This window comes from Mesoplodon densirostris, chromosome 2 (genome assembly GCF_025265405.1).
Source record: "Mesoplodon densirostris isolate mMesDen1 chromosome 2, mMesDen1 primary haplotype, whole genome shotgun sequence".
Classification (NCBI taxonomy): Eukaryota; Metazoa; Chordata; class Mammalia; order Artiodactyla; family Ziphiidae; genus Mesoplodon; species Mesoplodon densirostris.
The window spans coordinates 26,413,132-26,439,521 of record NC_082662.1 but is presented as its reverse complement, the minus strand read 5'-3'; the positions used below and the strand labels follow the sequence as shown (position 1 = coordinate 26,439,521).

Sequence of the window (26,390 nt, the reverse complement as noted above, 5' to 3'; positions counted from 1 at the left end):
CAGGTCTAAACTACAGTCATTGAAATTTTACAATGTGTCATTTAAGATGTCAGACTTTGTGCCCAGGTTACATTACAGTTCACTTGTGATGGGCAGGATTATTAAGAGTTATGGCTAATTTATGCGGCAGCATATGGTTTTTCTTTTTACAGCTATTTTTATTAAACAAGTTTTGCAAAGTTTTAACATTAAAATTAACAGCTAAAGAATTGTTTATGCAAGTTGCTGTCACAGTTTATGTAAAAGAGAAATATGTGCTATTAAAATCAGACATTTAGGTTACCTTTGGTTTTTTGCGATGCATGTTAGCTTTACACATCCTGATTCTCTTGCGATAATTTTCCTTTAAAAAGGGGGGTATAGAGTGATCTCTTTTCATCAAAACAAGACATAATGCCCTGAAAGCTGACTTCAAACCACGGTTGAAAATTCAGTTATTTACACTTTATCACAATCTACAAATACATTTTTTTGTTGGTGTGTTTTAAAAAGAAAAAAAAATGTCCATCATGCACTGCTGCAGGCAGCTTGGCACTTCATACAAGAGGATTTTTCACCCCCGAGCAGTTTAGGTGGCTCCCTTAGGGAAGGCATGAGAACCCTGAGAATTAATGTAGAGGAGTGGAAACAGGGTCAACCAATTCCATCATTTCCTCTCTTGGTCTCTCAGGAGGGAGGTTCAGAGCCAGGCTATCATGCCAGATCCTGCCCCAGCCCAGTTGATTTATTAACAGCATTTCTGGGATTGGAAGGGAAACCATTAAGGGCACCCAGGGTTTGCTGAATTGTCATTATCTAAAGGCAAGTGCTATTCCTCTCCAAGCTCACAGAGATTATTTGGTGTCACTCTTAGGGCCACCTACGGGCTCTACAGAAGGTGCAAACTAGGATGGCTGGAACTTTAAGTACTGAGGCCTATGTATGGAAACCAATCCAAGTTTCAACTTAGTTGGATTTTTCTCTCCAAAAATTAGAGCTTGTGATAAGGATTGGATAAAACTGCTTTCAACAACTTCCAGGGGGTGAAAAAGCTTTGGTTATTTTTAAACTAAAACTTAACAACTCATAAACTTTTTTTTGGTAAACTTAAAATCAAATCCCCCCCCACCACTTTTAAGAATGTCTCCAACTTTTAACAAGCCCATTAACTTTAGAGTTATTTAAGTTTATTTGAAAGAGAAAACTATTTTATTGTCCACCCAAAAAAATGACAATTCATCACATTTACTTTGATTAAAAAAGGACTAAACTTTATTGACAAACTGCTGCAGACATTTTGACATAAGTTTAAGCTACCTATTTAGGCAGACTTACACATGTAGCATTTAATCTTCCAAGAACAAAATGGGAGGACGGTACAAATCCAATTAGGACTTTAACTTATGTACAAAGTGGATTTTGATTCCTTTTTCATTCAGCTGCAGTGTCCCTTTTTATATCATGCTAGTGTTGAGACATACTTGACTAACTACCTTGGTAACAGTTCAATACTGACAACCGTCAACTTAAGAAAATCATCAGCTTTTGGCCCCAGTGTCCAAGTGAGCTTTTCATGGAGTGTAGAATCTCAGATGGACAAAATACTTTGCCTTTTTAAATACTGAAATGTTAATTATTAGTAGTATTACTGAAAGGTTGTTCGTGACTAAAAAGCTCTGCATCAAATTCAAGTGGCCAGCCCCTCTCCCCAAATCACCCTCTTCAAACCTACTTCCCACTAAGTATCTCTCAACACTGTATGTCTGGGGCTAGATTTCAAAACCCACATGATGAAAAAGTCAGTTTTACGAACCTAATTTTGTTGTTGTTGTTTTTAAATCAAATTAACGTTAAAAATTGCATCAACTATTTAATTCATGAGGATCTTTCATATTAAAATTTAACCTTAAGATTCAACCGCCATGTGCTTTTAAAGGAAACATTTTTAGAGACGTCTGAGCTCACTTTTACATGGTGGCACCTACTGCCGTTAACGTTTGTGATTTTAAATCTTAAACAGCCCTGAATTTTGAAATGTAGCCTAGTTTGGGATTCTGCAACTACAACTTTACGGGATGCCTCAAGTCAAAACTAAGAGAAAGTTAACAAGCCTTAACTTCAGAACCTTTAAGCAAGCAATGTCACTTTTGAAACTAACAGGTTTGTGGTGTTTTTTTTTTACTCAACTTCTGTTTTATTAGAAAAGGTACATTTCTGTTTATATTTAAACAACAAAGAAAAAAAGCATCTACACACTTAAAAAATTAATTCGATATTCCTAAATCTATTTTAACTCATTTTAAAATACTACATACAGAAGCCAGAATGCAGAGTTAAGAATGGAGTAAGGTGGGGGAGAAGAAGGGGACCACGAAGAAAAACACTTAGACAATTACTTGTCTGTTGTGGGTAAAGCAACAGGAATCCTGGGAGATACAAGAAATCAGTAACAACTTTGCTCATAACTGATATTTTCCCCTCATGTTTGCTTTTAATAACGTCCATATGGGTGCTCTCTGTATGCTCCCTTCACCGGCCTAGCTGGAGGGGCCTTCAGCGATGGCCTGGTCCCATTCCAGTCATCTTGGCCTGTGGGGAAAAAGCAAGAACAGTTTATAATCCATGTGCCAATGGCATTTCCGGATGGGCAGGCACAGGTCACCTGGTAAAGATCACCAAAAACACTGCTTTGCTTCCAATGTCTTGCCACCTCCTGGGTGGTCCTTACTTTTTTACTCTGCTTGGCCCTCCTGAGCAGCTTAGGCAATTTTCCAACTGTAGGACAGTTCTGAGTGGACAGACAGAGGAAACAGTTCAGGAAGGACATGGAGTGATGTCCAGGAAAGAAGCTGTCCATAGGCAACATAATCTATACTCCAGCCCCCAAACCTGAATAAACTCAACACCTTGCTTGGGACAATGAGGAAATTGACCTCAGTGGATCTGCAATGCTCTTTCCTGTTTCCAAAGCAATTTGGCACAGAGCCTCCAGTAAGGTGACAATTTCTGCAAGTCTTTCAGATTGGAAGCAGCAGGTAGCTCCCTTTCCATGCAACAGCAAGTCTAATTTCCCCGTGGAGAAATGTCCTCTGGCTCCCTGGGAAGAGCAAGCAATGGCCACGTTTCAAGAGCCCTCCACCAGCAGAGCTGGTCCACTGCTCTGGCAGTGGGAAGTACAATCAAATGTGTTAACAGCACTCATTAGGAGAATTCATTATCTCCTTTTTTTGTGCCAATAGTCCAGAGAAGCCAGACAACATGACTGACATCCTCAAATGGTTTTCCTTTGTGACAGGGAAAAGCCTATAGGAGAGATGATCACTTACTAGAGCTGATCTCTTATGAACACGAGCTGTGTTTATAAGCTTATTCTTCCCACTCACCCCCAGATGTTACCCAGGCCTGTTATTTCTCTAGCTGCTTGCATTCACAAACATCTGCTTCCATCAATATAGGTCTAAAACTCCATTACGGATGTTGCACAAAGCCCTATGCTATCTAGGCCTGTTTATACCTCTAGTAAAATACATATGTCCATCACTTTCCAAGTGGCTTCTGGGTACCAACAAGACAGTTTATTTTTCTAACTCTGCTTATAAAGGCAGAAATCAGAACAGATTAACGGTGGCAACATCATACCAGGAGAACAAGGAGCAGCCTGCCTATTTCAGTGCAGTCTTTTCTCCAGCAAAACAGAAATGTGATTTAGTCAAACACATACAGAGGCCCCATTGTGCTGCCTCACCGACGAAGGGAAACACCCTGGAGCAATCATACCACCCTTCTAAATAGTGGCATATGAGCAGAGAGCAGTGCAGTGTTACGGATGGCAACTGTCCAGTACCATTTAGCTAGAACTGGTAAAAACTGTTTCCCTGGGCAAGCAGCTGACTGGTTACTACATACTGTGCTGAGGAGTTGAGGAGTCTGTCTGTGGGAACCCTAAGAGGCTCTCTTTTCAGTTAGGGGTAAGGGAGACTGTCAGCTAGTAACTTAAATGGTCAACTGCTGACCCCCTTGCCAAAGTCTCTGGACTCCCCTTGGGTGTGCTGGAAACACCTCACATTTAAAAGGCTGCTCTCTCTGCATCTACTGCCACATGGTACTCCCTCTGGGACCCATTAATACAGGGCCATAACTGGCTCTTGAGGATACTCTTGAGCAATGTATTTTCAACCAAGCCTCAGGAAAGGCAGTTTGGTCCTGCTGCCATTCCAGCATCTATAGCTCTCTTAGGATTATAGGACTGAACTGAGATGTCTCCAAGACAGTAAGGAGCTTGGTGCCATGCTGCCCTGAACTGGCTTCAGCCCCCAGTTTCTAATCTAATGGACACTGTTCCCGCCCCCAACCTGCTCTTGCCGTTTAGGTTTCTTTCAGCTAGCATTTCCTCTACACTGAGATTCTTTATGATGAGATCCAAAATTGTTTTTAAAAATGAGGTGGGGCAGAAGAATTGGATATGATTAAATTCTTATTATCCACCACCATAGCCTAGGTATCAGCAGCAAAGGCCCAGCAACATAACCCAGGCCTAGCCATCTCGAGCCTAAAGTACAAAAAGAATCAACATCAGCTGAAAAGCCTGCTGCTCCGACCAGGCCAACCTAGACCTGAGCCTTAGTTTAGGACATCTGCTTAGCCGTCCAAGAGTAATAGCACACCTAACTCACTTCAGTAAGTCCTTTCTACCGTACACCACACAATTTAAGAGCAGGACTCCTATTGCCACATCTATCAACATGTTGGCCTTCTATTAGAGGTTTCTCCTTAGATGCATGACTGACCCCCAATAATCCAGTCACCCCCAATAATCAGTTCACCAGCATTCTCCAGGGCACTTACTTGCACATTTTGTCCCACCACAGAAATAAAGACATACCATATGCTTCATAAGAATCTTGAACCTCCCCATGTCCATAGTCATAATATTCTGAGTCCCTGAAAGCCAAAGACAGAGTGTTAGAGCTATATGGTAACCATGTTTCAGTTTTACCTTTCTCCCCAATACTATATATATATATATAAAACGAAAAGATGCTCATTTTACCCCATCTCCAAACCACAAAGTATTTCCAAAGCATGTACACACTAGGTACTCATTTAAAAACTGTGACAACTATAGCAAAGAAAAATAGCAACAATTTAAAGTGAAAAAGCTCAATCCAAAAGCTCAACTTTAACCACAGTGTACATACACATGTATTCACAGGGCTAACTGGAAGAGATTAAAGAAACATGAAAAGAACTGTTCTGTCCCCCTTGTAGAATTATGAGAGACCTTTTCAATCACAGTTAAGATATATATATACACATACACAAAAAATGTTTTTTGAAAAAAGAGCAGCAAAGAACCTGAGTTACAATAGTGGGATTCTAGTATCCTTTTAAACTTTTATGCAACTTTAATGTGGCTGTGACATTTTTTAATAATAAATCAAAATAATTTTCAGGCCTCTTCCCTTTGTTTCCATGTAGTCACAGCTCAGGAATTTTTCATCTGCTAATCCCAGATTCTACACTATAATTTAAGATTCACAGTTATCCAAATTTGCAGATCCAAGTGTGTGCCTTACAGATGTCAAAAGCAGAGGAGACACCCTCAAGAGAGGTGAGCCACCCTGCTCCTTAGATTTGTGCTGCCTAAATCTCTCAGTTCCTCCAACTGCCTCTTATCCATCCCGAGGACATGAAACAGCACTTCTACTGCCTGACTCACCCTTGGCTTTGGCTGTAATAGCCTTCGTAGCCTTCATAACTCTGTTCTGCATATGTATCATCATATCCCTAGAACAAATAAAATGAAATAGAAAGTCAGAATCACGGAAAGTAGGTAAGGTAATTATATCCCATAGGAGTATGGCGGGCTTCTGGATTAACAGAACATGGAATTTCCCTCCAAAATGTTAACACCTGTTGTGGAATAGTCAAAAAAGAAAGGATTAAAGAAAAAAAAAGAAACCATGTTTCTTTTGAACTTCAGCATTATCAGCAGTAGTAGTGTGAGTTCCTTTAGTAACACACTAAACATCAAGGGACAGCTTATTTCCTGTTTAATCTACATACATACAGTAAACCATGCTTAAAAATGGAAAACTCTTCTCATAGTTTAACATTCACTGCAAGAGAAGAGGGCAGATTCCAAATCTTACAGGCAGTCCCTGCCACCTACATCAAGGGCCCTGTCATTCAACCTTCTTTGGCAACCTGTTAGGTATTAGGAAATGGCATTGTCTGAATGTCTTACATATTCTTCATAAGTTTCTGGTGCAGGTGGTGGAGGCAAAGGTATTCTCTGGATGCCTGATGTCCGTGCTCTTGGTGCTGGAGCACCCCTCACAGTAGGTGGGGGTGGCACTCCTCGAGTCACAGTGGCACCTCTGGTGATGGCTCCTCTCACTGGTGTACCACGCACTAAAGCCCCCCGAGGTGGTCCAACACCACGGCCCCTGCAAAAAAGAAAGTTTATTTTAAATGGAGATTTTTATAAATAGGCTACTTTCATGTTCAGATTTGTTTGCAAATTCTGGAGCTAGATAGGAGATTTTACAATGCCTTAAATAGAGTATTAGCAAAACACCGAGGAATGGGGAGTTCCCTGGTGGTCCAGTGGTTAGGACTTAGCGATTTCACTGCCGTGGCAAGGGTTCAATCCCTGGTCAGGGAACTAAGATCCCACAAGCCACTCAGCGCAGCCAAAACAAAACAACACAGAGGAATGTGTAGGTGGGTAAAGGACCCATATTAGAAGGCTCCCCAGGTCCCATGGTGAACCTGTTAATGTCTCATTAGTGGAGCGTCTGCCTTGGAGAGTCTGAATAGTCCATAAAGGTCAATCAGCAAAGGTAAAATTCTAAAGTCAAAGACCATTTAAAAATGCTAAAACTGTCCAAAAGTTTAAAAAGCTTTTTTTAAAAGCTTTAGTCCTGAAGTCCTAAAGCTTCAGGACTGCTGTACCTGACTATGGTCAAAGTGACCAAGATCTAGAACTCCACTCTTTTTTTTTTGGCTGTGCCATGCGGCTTGCAGGATCTCAGTTTCCCGACCAAGTATTGAACCTGGACCACAGCTGTGAAAGCGCCGAATCCTAACCACTAGACCACGAGGGAACTCCCTAGAACTCCACTCCTGATGCAGCATACAAATCCTGAGACCCCTTCTAAGCTGGAGATAAGAGCACCAGTAAAACAGAGATGGTACCCGCAGTCAAATTCACATCCCATTTCTAGTTGTCTCCATTATTTATACCTGGGAACAGGTGGAGGAGGAGGTGCAGCTCCCCGGCCTCTCACCGGCACCCCACGTCCGCGAGAGGGCTCTGGTACTCCATTCAAGTAGGAGAGCTCTAGGAACTGCTCCTGGCAGATATCATCCATCATATCCTGTGGATAAAAGATAATGAGAAGGAGTGTTATTCTCTACCTTCTGCTGAGAAGTCATCTAGCCCATAGGAGCCTTGGATGCTAAGAACAACTTTGAAAGCCCAGATAAAGTCTCAGGTCATTCATTCTCTGAAGTCAAATGGCACTCAACCTGTCACCTCTTTGAGGAAAGTCTTGATGGTAGACCCCTCGTTATTCAGATGAAGTTCTTCATGATGTGGTCCCTGCCTAGCTCTCCAGATCACTTCCATCCTCTCTCCATGTATAACCTCCTTTCAAGCCATGCTGAACAACTTGCAGTTCAGAACATGGCATACTCTTACACATCCATTCTTGCAAATAGTTTCCTCTTTCTAGAATAATAAAAGCCACTACCATTAATTAAGTTCTATGGCTGGGTACCATACAATAAGCTTTACATAGAGTTTTCAGTGTAATCTTCAAACTAACCCTGAAGTAGGCAGACCTTCCCATTTTACATTTGGGAAAACAGATTCGGGAAGTATAAAGCAATCAGTCTAAGGACACAGAGCTAGTAAGTGGCAGATTCTACATGTAAATTCAGAATTACCTGTCTCCAAAATCTAGGTTTTGAATCATCAGGCTATATTATTGCCTTTTTTTGTCCACCTGAGGGACTCTAACTCTTACAAGATTTAATCTAAAATATTACCTCACCTCTTCTGAAAAACTTTCTCTTGATGTCAACCCTTCACTCCCTCCTCTTTTCCCACAGCACCATGTAATTTTCTCTAAGCACTTACCACATCATTTTAGAATTGTTTGTATGTCTTTCTCACTAGGTTGTGAGTTCTTCAAGAGCCATTTTTGTAACTTCAGACCCAAGCATAGTATTAGGCACCTACCAGATACTTAACAAATGTTTGGGATGAACAAGGAACCTGAGGCTCAGAAAAGTGATATAATAACTTGCCCAAGATGATGCAGATAAAGCTCCCAGTCCAGTGCTCTTCCTACTGTACCAGGTTCTAAGGGGAAAACGGAGGGCTCTGGTCATGGATGCAAAAACAGGCTCACTTTTTTTCTTCACAAGGGGGAAGAACTGAGCCAAATGCCATTTGCAAATCTTTTCACATATTTCCTGATGAGAAGCATTCAGTCTTAATACTTCATGCATTTTTATATACCCCAGGTGTATACAGCTTTTAGAAGATTCTAGTCACCAGAGATGCCCCCCGCCCCCAACTCTTCAACTCCTCCTACCGTACACATTTCTGCTGCTTGAGACTCACTGGAGAATCAAGTGACCAATGATGGGCCATTTGCTCATATTCCTCTAACTGCCACAGCAACACTGAGGAAACCCAGATCTCCCTGGCAGGCTTCTCTTCTGAAGATCCACTTACATGGAAGCCTTGTAAGCTTAGTCCTTTTGAGAAATATGCTGAGACTAATGATAAAGAGGAGATGGGCATTCCCCTGCAGTCCTTCAGAAAACGGATGGCTCAGGATGCTTCAACATATACCTCAAAGAGTAAAAAGCATATCCTCAAGGGAAAATTTACGAGCTCTGAGTTTTTCCTAGGATATTTTATTTATTTATTTATTATTTATTTATTTATTCATACATTTATTTATTTATTTATTTATGGTTGTGCTGGGTCTTCGTTGCTGCGCGCGGGCTTTCTCTAGTTGCAGCGAGCGGGGGCTATTCTTCATTGCGGTGCATGGGCTTCTCATTGCGGTGGCTTCTCTTGTTTTGGAGCACAGGCTCTAGGCACGTGGGCTTCAGTAGCTGTGGCACATGGGCTCAGTAGTTGTGGCTCGCAGGCTCTAGAGCACAGGCTCAGTAGTTGTGGCACACGGGCTTAGTGGGATAGCATGTGGGATCTTCCCAGACCAGGGCTTGACCCTGTGTCCCCTGCACTGGCAGGCAGATTCTTAACCACCGCACCACCAGGGAAGTCCTTTCCTAGGATATTTTAAATTGGCTGTTTCATGTTGAACACTCTAATGATGATGAGATACTTAGAAGCAAAGCAGCTGCTGAGACATTTAAGACAATGTTGGAATCCTTGGAGCTCAGCATTACAGGTACACACGCCCTATTAATTTCTGCTCTACCAATTCTCACATGCTCTGATACAGTTCCAACTCCCTCATTTTACATATACAAGAAAACCAAGAACTATATATCACCTCCTCTTAGTGATGAAACTATGATGCTTACTCAATTCTAGCTGAATAGTACTCCAAATGCTTCTTAAGGTTCCAGATTCATACTTGGTTATTAAATATTCAACAGTAAGTAGTTTTCAGAGTAACTCTGAAAACTAACAGGTCTTGCCAAATGGCAAAAATCCATCATTTTCTACTTACTCAAAGAATGAAATCTCTGACCAGGTAATAATAAGCAAGACAGGTAACCTGGTCTGTCCCAATTCTTCCAAGGCCTTAGTTACATTCTGAAAGGAGCTGTACACCAATCTGTTTAATATTATCAACAGTTAAGCCTACAACCATCATGGCTCTTTCAAATCAACTCTACTTGAGTAAACTCCCCCAGGAGAGAAAGCCCTGAATGCACTCAGGTCGGAATTCAATCCATTAACACTGGAGGCTAGAGGCTTCTTGCTGTTATCATCTAGACTCTCTAGAGTCTAGAATAAAACGCCCCTAAGTGCAGGGGATTATGACCACCTTAGTCATTTTCCTATCATAACCTTCTGGTTCCACTCTAGCACCAAAATACACAATTTAGTGAAGACCTTGTTAAATCTCTGTTAACCAGATGTTAAAATGCCAGACACACTGTGGATCCAAAATACTGACAAAAGATACTGGTATACAACTAAAACCACATTAGACATGGAGTGGGAGAGTGGCCTTGGGGCACAGTGGTTTGAAAACCAGATACAAATAATGGACCACCTCAGAAAAATGAACAAAAATGCAGAATTTGGTATATAATTTCAGGTTACGCACAGACCCTGGATAAGAAACCCTGCCTTAGCAGTAAGCACAAGATCCCAGTTTTCTCTTGCTCAAAAGATACAGGATATAGATTTCCTTACTGGTACTAGAAACTTCTTGACTTCCTCCATAGCATGGGCCATAAGAGCATAAGCCTCACACGGGGGTCCAAAAACTTCAATGAAGACATGCAGATCCATATTCAAGTGGGCATATTTGGGGTCTCCACCTTTGCGCAGCTCTTCCTCCTGTGGAAAGATGCACAAAAACACTGCATCACTTGGACTAGGGAGAAAATGACACCTTTACCTCTAGGCCAAAGAGACACCGAGAAATGACCCCAACACCTAAAAAAATAGAAAAGTGTAAGAAAAAAGCAAAACAAACTCTGGAGAATAGTAATTTACACAGTCTGCTAAACCTGCAATTAGTCTGCTGCTCTTCTGTTTTGAATCACTGGTGTATTCACTGGAGCTCTTATTAGAAGGTATACAAGAGACAAACTTATTTCCAGTTTCCATTCAGATAACAGCTGTTTGCCAAGCATTCATCCATTCACTCATTTATTGCCAAGCATTTGCTTTTAAATCCCAGGTAGAGCTCTTAATCACCAGCTCTTCTTATCTGCTTATATGGTCTGGGAAGTTCTAGGGAAGGAAAAAAGTCAGGACAGAGAGAAGAAAATCTCATGTAAATCTCATTAGCTAGAATAACATACTTCAGCCCTAACTGTATTCATCTAGTGAGAAATGAGAGTGGACAAAAGAGGGTCTGAGAAAACATGTTTGTCAATTAGGCTGCATAAAAGGAGGCCTGAAAGAGTAAGTTTTTAGGCTGTAGCAGGTATGTCTCATCTAAAAAGCTGACCCTAGAAGGCTAAGACTATTCTGTTTCGGTGGTAAGTTTCTCCACACTTACAAAGAGCATAAAGAGTAGGGGGCTATGGCATGGGGAAAAAAAAAAGCATTAGGTTCTGTTGTCAGGATTACTCATGGTTCCTTTTGTAATATCTTCTTTTAGAGGGCCTCACATTCTAGCTGGCTATAAAACAAACCAGACAACTAATCCTCAGACTCACCTGCACTCACAACACTAGTGCTCTCACTTTTCCACATTACTGAAAAGGGAATGTGCTGTTCACATTTTAGTGTCTTTAGTCTCAGTAAGTTTCAGTACCTCCAGCTCCCCTTCCAAGTTTTCATAGATAAGCTTACTAATGCCAAAGTTGCTACTGCTGTTTCCATTACTATGCAGTCAAAGTCAGAAAGAAAACAATTACCAGGGCACACCTAGGTTCTTCCAGCATTGCCAAAGAAGTGAATTAACTGGTCTATAATCTCTTACGTCCAATGCAAATTTAAGGGAATCACATTCTGTACATATGCAAATGCTAATTTCCATAAGGAATCTACACTGGACTCTGGGCTACTGGAAGGCATATGGGTGTCTTCTTGCATCATTAATGTGAGCTTACCTTGGCCTTGTCTCTCATTGAGCCCTTTCCCAACACAGAAATCTTTGCACCAGTCTCTTCTTGCAGTCTTTTGATTGTATTCCCTTGTGGTCCAAGGATCTTCCCCACAAAATTGAACTGACAGAAAATAAAGACAGATTTCTAAACACATATGTTCCTACAAAATATTTCCACATGTATTATTTATCTTCAATAATCCTGTAAAATAGGTAGAGTATTACCGCTCCCATTTTACTGAAGGATATACTGAGGCTGTACGGATAAAGTGATTAGCCTACGGTTATACAACTAGAAAGTGGCAGTTCTTAGACTTGAATTTCCTGATGTAGTTTGGCACTCTTTCCATAATACCACACTGCAACCCTTTGTACTTTTACATAAACATTTTAAAGCCAGTTACTTCAGAACAGAACAGACATATGGTACCCTTTGGTAGTACTGGTTTGATAAACTAAATATAACTAGTTGCTTTCAAAAAAAAAAAAAAACTTTGAGAAAAAAATTCTTTCTTTTTTGATAATAAAAAGATGATTATATTTCCATCCTGGCTATAGCTATGCTATTAGTGACGGACTTGTATGTTTCAACTGCCAGATACGTATATGGGACAAAACCTTCACCAGCTTAAGTTTCTGACACATCACAATCTCTGTAAGTCTTCTGCTACAGCCTACGCTACAAGACATACTACATACTCTCATACGACAAAGACAACTCAAAGTGAGGCACTCTTTCCCTTACCTTGGGATACTGCTTGACAGGTATCAGAACCCTCTCCTTCAGCTTCATGTTCTTGTGAGAAAATAAATCCAAGTAATTCTCCTCATCGTCCTTTTTTGAATCCCCTTTCTGAATCTTCTCAATTTCTAAATAGGACAAACAGAATTTAATTTAGTTTTTTCTTTTAAATAAAGGCAAAATTCTGAGTCTGCTTAGCTTAAAGCAATAACACAGTACTGTGTAACGAGAAAGTGCTAATTTCAAATGGAGACTGGGTGAAAGCACCAAAGCTAGATGAAGCTGACTAGGAAACCCAAAGCCTGCTTCTAATAAGAGCAGTTTGTTCTTCCACTTCTAGTGGAAACCTCTACAGAGACATTCAAATGTTCTTAACACAAAATGGATTTAGCAGTGAATTGGGGAAAAGGGGATAAACGAACTAAAAAAATTAAAATCTGCATCAAGAAAAAAGTACAAAGTTATATCTTAATGAAAAGACAAAGTCAATAATTTAAACACACAACTGAGAGTCCCATTAAAGTTCTGTAACAGTAGTGCTTTGGATAGTAGTAGTCCTTAAGAGTCTGAAAGACCTGGTTTTTACTCTGTCACTCACCAGCTGTGTGAACTCTGAAACGTTTTTTAAGTGCTCTGAATTTTGGTTTCCTCATTGTAAAATGGAGGCAATATCTACCTCATGAGGTTACTATAAAGACAGAATAAAATAACATATGTAAACATGCTAATTAAAGCCCATTTCTTTCTTTCTTTCTTTCTTTTTTTCCTTTTGGCAGGTGGGATCTTAGTTCCCCAACCAGCAATCAAATCTGAGCCCCCTGCAGTGGAAGTGTGGAGTCTTAACCATGGGACCACCAGGAAAGTCCCAAAAGCCCATTTCTCAGGAAGTGTTTTAATATATACTCAACACTATCTAGCCCAAATTCACTCAGTGTCCTAAAGGAAAAAATGCACCAAGATAATTTCAATTCATGGGTTAAGACAGTTTCATCAGCTAGAACCTTAGCAACCAAAAAGATTTCCTATCATTAGGGAACTTCATTCACCCATCCATCCATTCATTCAGTGACTGCAAGTGTTTGAGTGCTTCCTATGGAGAGGCACATGAAGGGACAGATACAGGTATGATCACTAACCACTATGGAAGACTTACTAAGAGCCAGGCACCTTGTCCTGTAAAGTATATGAGAAACAACAGAACAAGTCAAACATGGTCCCAATCTCCACTATGTTTATATACTAGAGTTCCCAGTCTATGAAGTCAGCAATGAAGTATAGTTAAATGCTACACGACAGGAGTACTAACAGAGATGGGGGCCGAGTATGGAGGCAATGAAGAGCAGCACCTAAAAGGTTATATACTATGGTCCACTGAGAACAACAACAACCAAAAAAATTATACTCCCTAAAATTAGTGGAACATTCTAACACAGAATGTTCTCCTTATATAACATTTCCACAGTGTTTCTTCTATAATTTTAAGGCAAGCGTTCTCAAACTTCATCGAATCACCTGGAGGGTTTGTTAAACTAGACTGCTGGGCTCCAATCCCAGTCTGGGATTGTGTTAGGAATCTGCATTTGTAACAAGTTAGCAGGTGATGCTGATATTGCTGCTCTAGGGATCACACTTTGAAAACCACCAGTTCTGTATAAAGACATACGACTTCAAACAGATACTGCAAATCTAAACCTTTAACAATTAAAAAAAAAAACTGTTTAGACTAAGTCCAGCTGTAAAGTACATGGATGAAGGAAAGTTACTGAGCCTGACAGACTACACAGAGTTCAGAATTTCAAACTGAAGGCTTCTGTTTATTAAAAAGCCTAATTTCAGATGTTACACTCTTATAAGAACGGTAAATGACAGTGCTCTTTGCACTCCTATTTTTCATTGCCTGGAATAGAAAACAAATTTGACCTTACAATCAACAGACCAAATGCTTCCTTCATTCAACACCCTATTTGTTTACTGTTTCACTGGTAGTGTATCCTGACCCCACCCCTTCCCACTTACTGCTAATATTAACTTTTTGTAGTCTCTAGTTTTGAGCCTACCACCTCTGAACACACCTCTTGAGTTCTGGGCTGGGAAACTGGGTACTCAATCTTCCAAAGTCCACAGGAACAAAGATGCCACATTTCTAATCTGAAAACATCACTGAGGAGCTTCTAAATATGTGGAACAAATTACATACTTCATCTTATCTATGTCTCTCAGTGTGTCCTAATTGCTGCCATCTAGTTAGGCCCTTCAGCTGTACTTTATACCACTTTCCAGAAACTTTAATTGGTTAGAACAAGAAGATAAGACTCAAAGTCTGTTAATCTGTACTCCCATAGGAAGCAGGGATGCAAAAATTGAACCCAGTAGAAAGGTTTGTTTAATATCAATGTAATGTGCTCCGTGAATTTAAGACCTTTCTATAACATGGATGCTTCTGCTATATTTTGAACTAGGCAGATCTTAATTAGGATCCCCTTGTTCACTTACCTCACAATTTAAAAAATAATGTTAAAGCATTTTTAGAGAATTCAGAGAACAATGATTTAAGTAAAACAGAACTGAAAAGATGAAACAATCAGGGGGTTAGCCTAGAAAGCAAAAGAATAAGAAGCAACTTGAGCCTTCAAGAAGGGTGGTCTTCCATGTTTGGAAGGGGAAGGACCAAATATTTATTAAATGCCTACAATGTATCAAACTCTATACAAATATTACCTCATTTATCCTAAAAAATAACTCAGTGAAGTAGTTGGTACTATCCCCATTTTATAACTGAGCAAACAAAATCAGAGAAGTTAAATCTCTAAGTCACAAAGCTGTTAAAGTAGTAAGAGAGTAAGGATTAAAACCCAGGCTTTCTCTAACTTCAAACCTCAGGCTTTTATTATTGCCTTTCAGTGAGGAGTTGTGGGGGGCACTTTAAGCAAAAAAGAGCTGATTCTGTAAAGTTTTGGGAAGTACTGCTTATACCCCCAGACACTGTCATGCAGCTAAAAGACAAAAGGTCTCTCTGTGTGTGCCTCAGATGTTCAGCTGCCTGATCTTTCTTTTCTTTTTCAATTCTCTTTTTTTTTTCCTCCTTTTTTCTTTTTCAATTTCTCTTCTTGGCCTCACTTCTTGTGGAGGGTTAAGGAGCAGGCTGTAATGGGAAGAAAAAAAAATCAAAGAGAAGCTTCCTAAAAATGCCTCACCCTCAGGCAAAAGTACTTTCTAGACAATCTTCTGAAACTGACTCCTTTAAAAGATCTTTGCTTGGGCCTCTGGAGACCCTGGATATCCCAAGAGTCAAAGAAAGAAAAGCTAAGGTGTAAACAACACAAAGAGGTGACCCATTTGCTTGAAAGTCAGATGCTGACAATAATCATATCTTACTGAGTGCCTTTTATGTGTCAGGAATTTTGTATTTATTGTGTCCCTTCGTCTTTATAACCAGGATTATCCCCACTTAACCAGTGAAGAAATCTTGTCCAAGATCACAAAATTAGCGACAGAGCAGGTATTTAAACCCAGGTTATTCCTTACATCAGTCAGAGCAACTTCAACAAATCTCGTGGCTTTTCTTCTACTCTTTTACTATAACTTAATCTTTCCTTTTTTTGGTAGGTGTTATCACAACCAGACCGTTAGCTCCAAAGGATGAGAACTGTTTCTTAAATGTATGACTGAGAGGAAAGAACCTGAGTTTTGAAGCTAAAAAGAACCGGGTTTGACTCCCAGCTCTGCTACATGCTTGCTGTGTGACCCTGGGCAAGCCATTAAACCTCATTTAGTCTTCCTTCTAACTTTTAAAAAGGAGGATTTTTTTTTTTAATGGAAGAAAGATTTAAGGAACACAAAACTGTTAATACAAGAGAAGTTTGAAAAAAATTATATACAGATTTTATCAACTGGACTAGTTTAACTAAAAAAGGCTATCATGTACATTCCATTAACTGAACATGTGATAAGGAGCAAGACAGGCAAGATTTTCTGACTAAGGGATCCAGAGATAGTGCTTCTAGGAGGGCAAGATTCATAGGATATCTGCTCCAAAAGGTCAGGTGTCATGTCCTCCTCCAGACTATCAATGTATTTGGTTCATATATCTAACAACAGCACACTTTCCCCTGCTATGAACAATTTCTGGACCCTTGCCATTACTAAACTATCTGCCATTTATAGTACAGTGTCTAATAGACAACAGGCATCTATAAACATTTACCAGGGCTTCCCTGGTGGCACAGTGGTTGGGAGTCTGCCTGCCGATGCGGGGGAGGGGGGGCGGTGCGCGGGTTCGTGCCCCGGTCCGGGAGGATCCCGCGTGCCGCGGAGCGGCTGGGCCCGTGAGCTGTGGCCGCTGGGCCTGCGCGTCCGGAGCCTGTGCTCCACCGCCGGAGAGGCCATAGCAGTGGGAGGCCCACGTACCGCAAAAAACCCGAAAAACCATTTACCAAATTAAAGAAATGTACCATTAACACCCCCTAACTTCCCTTAACGACTCATATAACTTCATCATTCCCAAATTTATAGTTCTTTGCCCTGTATCTTTTCTGTTGGTAAATCCTTTTGGAATCACAAATCCAGTAAGTTCATTAATTTTGTATCAAACCACTCCATTCTTTTCATTTTTCAAATTATTTATTATTTAAAGCAAGAGCACCGAGCTATAGGTTCTTAATCTGGTTTGGGGTCATGAGCCCCTACAGACTAGCTCCCCAGAAAAAAGATACCAACACAGTATTTCACATACAGTGTTGACTAAGGGTGGGTACTGGCTCAAAAAAATCCCTCAAAGCCTGAGTTAAGAGCACTCTAAGGGGCTCAATTCCCACATTCCAGGATAGCGGCAAACTATTATGGCATATTGACCAGAGTCTCCCAAATCTCTTTCTTCGGGTACAACTTAAGAGTTTAAGGCTTTTTTTCCCTCTTAAAAACAAAACAACAAACCACTTTGAGATAATTGTAGATTTATGTGCAGTTGTCAGAAATATGAGATCTCGTATATCCTTCACCCACTATTCTCCATAACATTTTGCATATCTATAATATCATAACCAGAAAATTCACTTTAATACAATCTTACTGACTTTACTCAGACCTCACCAGTTTTGCATGTACTTATGTGTGTGTGTTTGCTTAGTTCTATGCAATTTAATCATGTGACCACCACAGTCTCAGTACAGAACAGTTCCACCAAAGATCCCTCATGCTACCCTTTTATAGCCACAGTCACCTCCTTTCCTCTCTCCCCAACATTGGCAACCACTAATGTTCTCCATCTCTATTATTTTATCTTTTCAAGAATGTTAAACTAATGGAATTGTACAGTGTGTAACCTTTTGAGATTGGGTTTTTCACTCAGTATAATTCTCTTGAGGGAATTCCCTGGAGGTCCAGTGGTTAGGACCTGGCACTTTCACTGCCAGGGCCCAGGTTCAATCCCTGGTCAGGGAACTAAGATCCTGAAAGCCGTGTGGCCTGACCAAAAAAAAAAAAAAAAATCTCTTGAGATCCATCCAAGTTGTTGCTTTATCAACAGTTCATTTCTTTTTCTTGTTGAGGAGTATTCCATGGTTTGGATGTACCACAGCTAAACTATTCATCAATTGGAGACATATGGGTTATTTCCAGTTTTTTGGCTATTATGAATAAGGCTGCTATGAACATTCACGTACAGGTTTCATATGAACATAAGTTTTAATTTTTCTGGGATAAATGCCCAAGAGTACAACTGCTGGGTCCTATGGTAAACACGTTTAGTTTTGTTAAAAACTGCTTTATCACAGACCTATGCATGCTAACAATATTGTACTTAATTTTGCTAGTATTATGTTCCATAAAAACAGTATTGTAGGGCTTCCCTGGTGGCACAGTGGTTAAGAATCCGCCTGCCAATGCAGGGGACACAGGTTCAAGCCCTGGTCCAGGAAGATCCCACATGCCACGGAGCAACTAAGCCCGTGTGCCACAACTACTGAGCCTGCATGCCTAGAGCCCACGTGCCACAACTACTGAAGCCCGCAAGCCACAACTACTGAGCCTGCATGCCTAGAGCCCATGTTCTGCAACAAGAGAAGCCACCACAATGAGAAGCCTGTGCAGTGCAATTAAGAGGGGCCCCCGCTCGCCACAACTAGAGAAAGCCCACGTGCAGCCACAAAGACCCAACACAGCCGAAAATAAATAAAATAAACTAAAAACAAAACAAAACAGTATTGTACCATAGGTATGTAGCCTTATGGGATTGACCTTTTCACCTAACATTAGATTTCCAAGATTTCTCCATGTTGTGGCATTCAGCTATAGTTTTCATTTTCACTGCTGTCTTAAGTATTTCATTTTGAAAATCTCACAGTATCCAATCAATGGTGAAACAAGGTGCACTATTTTATGAGTGAGACATTCACGGGCAAAAGTTTCTTTGAGTATATTCCTAGGAATAACCTTGCTCAATTTAAAGAATTTGAATGTTCAGCTTTCAAAGGAAATGCCAAACTGTTATCCATAGTGGTTGTACCAATTCACACTTCTACCAGCACTGTTCCTTCTAATCCACATCCCCTCAAGCACTAAGTCTTGTTTGACTTCATTTCTTTCAATGTAGCAGGTTTTCATTATTTTCCTGTCTCCAAAAAATTTTTTTCTCATTTATCTTCATTTACTCTTTTAGCTACTTAAAAAATTTTATTGTAGTACATTTACAAAGTTGTGTTTGATTTCTGCTGTATAGCAAAGTGACTCACTTATACACATATATATTCTTTTTCATATTCTTTTCCATTATGGCTTATCACAGGATATCGAATACAGTTCCCAGTGGTATACAGTACAACCCCTTGTTGTTTCTCTCTTTTAACTACTTTATATTCAATGTCAAGTTGAAAAAAATAAATCCAGTTTGGAATTAGTTTGAAAAATGCAAAAAAAAATGTTAATTTAAAAGTTGTCATCTTTATAAGACTAGTTCCACCTCCCATCAGGACATGGCATATTTCTTTTTATTCACATCTTTGTTTACCACTTTCAATAAAATTTTAAGTCAACAATATGTGATTGCTATATTCCTTATCTGTAATATTGAGATAAAAATTCTTCCTGCCTCATAGAATGGCCATGAAGATGGAATTAATGAGTACCACAGGTCATGGCACATGTTATATGCTCTACAAAGGTTACATATTGTTATTGTTTGTTATGGATATTCACATACATTTTGAACTGATTTTTATTGCCTATCCCAAAGTTTCTGCTATTCTAAAAAATGAGATCATTTTGTCAATTCTTTTCTAATTGGCTACTGCTTCTATATCAGAAAGCTACTGATTTATACATCTTTACCTTGTAATCAGCCACATCACTCACCATTTTCCTAGGTAAACAACCATGAAGTTGTTGCAAATAATGATAAATTCTGCCTCTTTCTTTCCTAATATTTATATACTTACACCTACACAGTCATCCCTTGGCGCCCCAGGACGAAACTCCCATACCAAAATCCGAGGATGTTCAAGTCCCTTATAAAAAATGACATAGTACTTGCATATAACCTACGCACATCCTCTTGTATACTTTAAATCATCTCTAGATTACTTATAATGTCTAATACAATGTAAATGCTATGTAAATAGTTGTAAATACAATGTAAACCAGCGCAAAGCCAATTCAAGTTTTGCTTTCAGGACATTTTGGAATCCCTCCCACCCCTGAGTATTTCTATTTCTGATTCATTGTTGGTTGAATCCACATATGTGGAGAACCCGTGGATATGAAGAACCATACTTGGTCTATAGTTCCTTTGCAATTCCACTTTCTGGTTTTAATAGGTCTTACTAGCTCTGTAGAATGAAATGGGGACATCTAGGTGTATTTCCATAGTATACTGTAAATAAAATAATGTACTATTTTGAAATTTCAATAGATTTTTGTCTGGAAATATTCTGCACTGATGGTTTTTTTTTTTTTTTTTTGGCTGCTCCGCCGTGTGTGGGATCTTAGCCTTGACCAGGGATCAAACCCATGCCCCTTGCAGTGGAAACGTGGAGTCTTAACCACTGGACTGCCAGGGAAGTCCCTGCACTGAATGCTTTTGGAAGATGAATTTCTGCATATCTTTTCAAGATCATCTGGGGATTGTTAATCTACTGAAAATGCTTACTTATTCCTGAGTCATTTACACTAACTTGTATTCTCCTAGTTATAAAAAGTAGAAAAAGAACACTGATATACATAAAAACATCGTATGTTTATCATGTAAATATTTAACACAAATAATATGATAAATTATTTTTGTTTCAGAAAACAAGCATGGGTACCCTGAGAGTCTCTGTATGTCTGCAAACACATTTAATTGTCATCGTGGTTGAAGATCAATTTGGCTAAGATAGAAATCTATATTCAAAATCTAAATCCCTCAGAATTGCGTTATTTTTCCATAATGCAGTGAGGATGAATATTCATTTATCAAATATTTAGTAAGAGGCCACTCTGTGCAGCACTCTTAAAGGAACAGAAGATACAGCCATGAACAAAGCAAACAAAAGATCCCTGCCCTGGTAGAGCTGACATTCTAGTCATAAAGAAGGGGCAGCCAACAAGCAAACACATTAACTACAACATATGGTGCATCAGATGCTGCTAAGCGCAAAATAATCTAAAGCTAGGAAAAGGTACAGGGAGGGCTATGTGGCTGGTAAAGAAGAGTGGTCTGGGTCTTGTAGCACCTCTTGGGAAACAGGCAGAGTTGCCTGGAGGAGTCACAGTCCTAAGTGCTAGGCTCTGCTCTCTGGGTTTCCTCCTCCTTCGTCTTGCCTTGTGATCTTCATTGCCCTGTTGGCCAGGACTTTGATGTGTTCAGAAAATCTGATGAAACAGATTTTCTTTTAATATTTTAGCACAAAATTTATTTTTATTTTTTTTAGTACAATTTGTTGCAGGTACTATAGTGGGGGGGGGGCAAAGAGGGTTAGGTGTGAGGATCCAGACTCGGACTGACTTCAAATCCTCCATACGCTGCTTACTAATTTTGTTACCTTAGGCAAATGATTTAATCTGTTTGCCTCATGTGTAGAAGTAAAAGTAATAAGAGTAACTTCCTCATAGTATTGTTATGAAGACTAAACATTTGATGTAAAGTGCTCAGGCCAGTGTCCAGCAACCAGTATAGTGTTAGCTGTATTTTTCTTACCTGTATCCTTATCAGAGCTTAAATACTACTATTCCGTCTTCTCAATCTCACTTTCTCACAATTGGTTGACTTTACTACAACCACTTTTCCAGATCATTCAAAAATACCTTAAAATAAATCAACTGTATCTCAATTTAAAAAAATATCTTCAAAGCCAGGTCCAACATATATCAAGACTTATCCATGCTAAGAAATATTCACATATCCCAAGCTAGTTTTCTCAATGAGCCAGCATTACCTCAATCCCATTTCTCCAATTAAAATTCAATTTGGTTAAAGGAAAAAGACATTAAAGAAGCCCAAGTTTAGAAGATGTGGCACATATATACAATGGAATATTACTCAGCCATAAAAAAGAAATGAAATTGAATTATATGTAGTGAGGTGGATGGACCTAGAATCTGTCATACAGAGTCAAGTAAGTCAGAAAAACAAATACTGTATGCTATCACATATACATGGAATCTAAAAAATTGGTCCTGAAGAACCTAGGGGCAGGACAGGAATAAAGACGCAGATGTAGACAGTGGACTTAAGGACACAGGGAGGGGGAAGGGTAAGCTGGGACAACATGAGAGGGTGGCACTGACATATATACACTAACAAATGTAAAACAGATAGCTAGTGGGAAGCAGCCGAATAGCACAGGGAGATCAGCCTGGTGCTTTGTGACCACCTAGAGGGGTGGGATAGGGAGGGTGGGAGGGAAACGCAAGAGGGAGGGGACATGAGGATATAGGTATATGTACAGCTGATTCACTTTGTTATACAACAACTAACACAACAATGTAAAGCAATTATACTCCAATAAAGATGTTAAAAATAATAATAAAATAAAAGGTGTGAAGAGTGGGGGGAAAAAAAGCACACAAGTTTAAAAAATTAAAGAAGGGTGAAAATCAGAAGTAACTTTTAAGGATCAATAGTTTTTGATGGCTATCCTAAGAAACCATCTTTTATTAAAAGACGAGCACCATACTGGACACTTGATGTGCTCAGAAAGGCAAAAAAAAAAAAGCTTGCATTTTCATACCTTACTCAGTACCACGAATTTACAACTAGGAGAAACCTGGTGACACGTTATTATCTAATGATTACGGGTCAAAGGGAACTGTGCTGGTGCTTTTTACACAACACTTAATCCTCACAACTCACCATCCCACTTTACAGATGAGGTTACTGAGGTTCAGAAAGTTTCCCGAGAGTAGGTGACTAGTCAAGAGTTAGAATTTCAAACCCAAGCCAACACCTTAAACTTCTAAAGTTTGTTATTTTATTCTCATTTAATATGAACTGATTAAAGACAGGAGGAAAAATAAGACCCAGTCAACCTATACCATTTAGTCTGACGTTCCTGAATCTGCATGTACTTGCTTTCAAACACCTGGTGCTTGCTATATGCAAGACAATATGAAAAATATAAAGATTTAAAAGCATTCCTTGCCCTCAAAGAGCTTGCCAGAAGAACACAATGAACAGAAATGTTTCAAACAATCTGACTGTGTTATAGAACAGCAAAGCAGAGTTGAAAATATAAGCAGTTTATCTAAATGTTCTTATTCTTGACCACCTCAGGCTTTGTTGACTGTGTTTAAAAGTAACGACCTCTAACCAACGGTGGGAGACAGAGAACAAAGGGAGGGAAATTATATTTTCATAACGGACGTGTCCATTATATCAACCCTGCCAAAGAGTCCAACTACTCATTCAGTGTTGGAATGCTGTGAATTTTTATTTGCTTAATAAGATTTAGGTATCATAAGGTACACTTATTAAAACGTTTTAACTAGAAGAGAGAGCAAAACAGACGGCTTTAGGGAGAAATCAAGGCGACTAAGGTGATGGCCAGTTTTGAGCAAAAAAGGAGCGCTAGCCTACACACAGAGAACAAAGGCTACTATTCCTAATCTATTTCAGGACTGAAGCAAAAAAGCGGGGGGGAGACCATGCAACTTCTTTCAATTTTTTCTCATCTTACTGGGAATGTCATGCAAACCATCCTTAATCTCCCTGTATCACCCCCTTTCTCTGTCTCTAGGTTTGTTTTTCCCTTCTCCAATGACGAGCACGCGTTGTAAAATAAAGGGATCCAACCGTCTGGCTCTACAGCAATGACCATCTTATCGGCCGAAGTCGGCAATCTGATTCGGAAAACCTCAAGCTCCGATTCCCACAGGTTGCTCCTGCCTCCGAGCAACTCAAGCTCCAGTTACCGCGAAGTCCGACCCGGCCCCGCCGGCCGCGGCGCGCTGGACAGGGCACCCTAGCCTCACCCCATCTCACCTCGGCCCTCCCTCCCTCCCTCCCGGCTCAGGCTGCCTTCACCTCCTACACCCTCAGTTGAGGCGCCGACCGCCACCCGCGATCAAAAAGCTTCCCCTTTCGGGGAAGCGGGAGGTGAAGGTTCATTTCTGGAAGAATCTGAGCACTCGGAGCGCGGGACAGCTGCAAGAGGTGGGAGGGGGAAGGGTCGGCAAGGGGGCGGGGAGCGCGGCACTATCCATCAAAATCTTTGCGCTAAGAGATCGCCAAGTCCCTTTCGGGCCTCCACTGCAGCCTAGAAATTCTCCCTCACACCCTGAGCCTGGATGGGAGTTGTAGAATCTGGGGTCCCGAAGACGAGGACGAGAGAAGGGGAGTCCACGACTGCCTGGGTCCCCAGGGGGCGGTAAGGGAGAGGAACAAAGCCGCTACCACCCATGCCCCCGGGTGGCCGGGCGACCCACAGGGACCCCGGAGGCCCCCTTACCTGCCGTCAGCAGCTGCATGGCATGAGTGAAGGACGGGTCGAGTGAGTCCTTCTCGGCCATGAGTTCGGGCAGGTACTTGTTCTCCGGCTCCATCTTGACCGAGGCAGTGGCTGAGGGGGGCAGCAGCGGGGTCGGCGCTGGACCGCCCACAGTCGCGTCGGGACCCGTGGCCGAGGGCGGCAGCAGCGGCGGCGGCTGTGTGGCGGGCGAGGCCCGGGCGCCCCCCCGGGACCCCCCTCCGCCTCCCCGCGACCGGTGAGGCAGCGGCGGCTGCCGAGACGGCGCCTGACGCACCGAGGGGTGGGCACCTGAGGGGTCCATGGAGCCGCTGCGGCCCGAGGACCGGCTCATGCGCGCGGCGGGGTCGTCCCGGCGCTGCATTGTGGAGGATGTGCGATCGAGGGATCGAGGAAGCGACGCGGCAGCGGCAGAGGCCCGAGCGACGGTTGGCGAAGGTGGGAGAGCGGGAGCGACAGCGACCGAAGCCGACCCGAGCGACCCAACGAAAGAGAGCACCGGAAATGAGGCGGCGCGCGTGCGCAGCCAGTACCGGCACCGCCCTTGGGTTTCTCCGCGGAGAACAAAGTCCCCGGTCGGGCCACAGCGCCTGCGCACCGCCGCAGAGCCCGAAGAAGTCGCCTCCCCGCTCCCCTTTTTCCTCCGAGCCCGCCAGGCCGCAGCCTTGTGCGCGTGCGCGGGTGTCCGCGGGCTCAGTTAGTTTCTTTTCCTCGTGACTCGCGCTAGAGGGACACGTGTCTCCTCCCACTTCTGGCCGAGAGCGCGGAGGGGGCGGGGGCTGTGGAATGTCTTTGTCTGCGCGCGGGCCCGCGGCTTGTGGGGCGGGAGACCTGATGCTCGCGGGGCCACGCCTCCTCCAACGGCTGAGCTGTGGAGCTCAATGGGGTGGGGGTGGGGGTGGGGGAGGGGGAGGGGAGAGGGGTCACTGAAGTATGGAAATGAAAGGAGACCCGCCTGGGGGACGCGGGAGGGGAAGGAGAGAGAATTGGGGCTGTCTGGGCAGAAAGAGAGGAGGGAGAGAGCGTGAAGAAGGGACGACTAAGGGAGAGTCTCAGAGTTGAGAGGTGGAGAAGGGAAGCTTAGAGGGGGACATTGAGGAAGGACGGGTCAATGGAAAGGCTGAAGGCTATTGGAGGAGTTAAACTAAGAGGGAGGGTTCACATCGGAGACCTGATATCTAGCCAGAAAAAGGGCCCCAGACCAAAGCAGGGAATCCAAGAAGTACGTATCCCATGGTTTCCAATACAGTATGTTCTTAAACGTTAGCTGTTGTTGATCAGAGAAGTCGTCTTAAAAGGCAAAGCATTTTGGCTCTCTACATATAGTACTGCTTTCTGCAGACGTGTTTCTTCCACAAAAACATGGGGTAGAGGCCAGCTGCGTAATCATTAGGGTGGTGCCTTCTACGAATGTGAGTGCTAATCCTCCTGCCCTTCACGATGAATAAATCATTCCACACTTGCTCAAAGAGAGAGACCATTACCACTGCTCTCAAGGCCAAGGTATTAAAGTGGACAGTCTCCCACAGCGTTCTCCTCATCCTGGGGTGCTATATGCAAACGAAAGCTAGGTCTTTACTTTCCCATAAACTCTCAAACACCTGGTACCTTCTCTAACCCTTTCCTTCCCTCCACAGATTTTTGCTTCCCCCATTGAAAGCACTCGCTCCCATCCCTTCTCCTGGATCAGTTCCCCTAATAAGCCCACACTTTTCAAAAGCATTTGTGGAAATTGTCTTCTGGGTGCCTGGAAACTGCTGATATTTAGATCTGAAACTTAGACGCCTTCAGCTAGGGAACATTAGGGCCTGGCTACCTTCTTTGGGGTAGGGAGACAAATCACCAGCAGAAATGAGAACACAAATCTCTCCGTAAATTATCACATATATGTTATACATATTTATCTCCAGTGTCTAGGGCAGTACTTTACTTTGAGATCACATAGGT

At 41.7% G+C, this 26,390-nt stretch overlaps 1 protein-coding gene across 1 annotated transcript; it reads right to left on the bottom strand.

Annotated features, from left to right (window-relative positions):
* Positions 1-1,227: 1,227 nt before the first annotated feature.
* KHDRBS1 (KH RNA binding domain containing, signal transduction associated 1) lies at positions 1,228-24,893 on the bottom strand. Its single transcript, XM_060089377.1, has 9 exons — positions 24,426-24,893; positions 12,511-12,635; positions 11,770-11,886; positions 10,397-10,543; positions 7,228-7,361; positions 6,227-6,428; positions 5,699-5,766; positions 4,862-4,920; positions 1,228-2,568 (listed from the first exon to the last, which is right to left on the bottom strand). Exons 1-9 carry the CDS (start codon positions 24,805-24,807, stop codon positions 2,471-2,473), a joined length of 1,332 nt encoding a protein of 443 aa, XP_059945360.1. The 5' UTR covers positions 24,808-24,893; the 3' UTR covers positions 1,228-2,470.
* Between the last annotated feature and the right edge of the window lie 1,497 nt (positions 24,894-26,390).

What these genes read in the sequence shown, in the direction of transcription:
- KHDRBS1 (XM_060089377.1), bottom strand. Translation starts at nt 24,807, where the DNA reads ATGCAGCGCCGGGACGACCCCGCCGCGCGCATGAGCCGGTCCTCGGGC. An exon ending in CTGTCAAGCAGTATCCCAAG is followed by an intron (nt 11,887 to 12,510) that starts GTAAGGGAAAGA and finishes ATTTTCTGTCAG; the next exon opens with TTCAATTTTGTGGGGAAGAT. An exon ending in CAATGAGAGACAAGGCCAAG is followed by an intron (nt 10,544 to 11,769) that starts GTAAGCTCACAT and finishes ATCTTTCCACAG; the next exon opens with GAGGAAGAGCTGCGCAAAGG.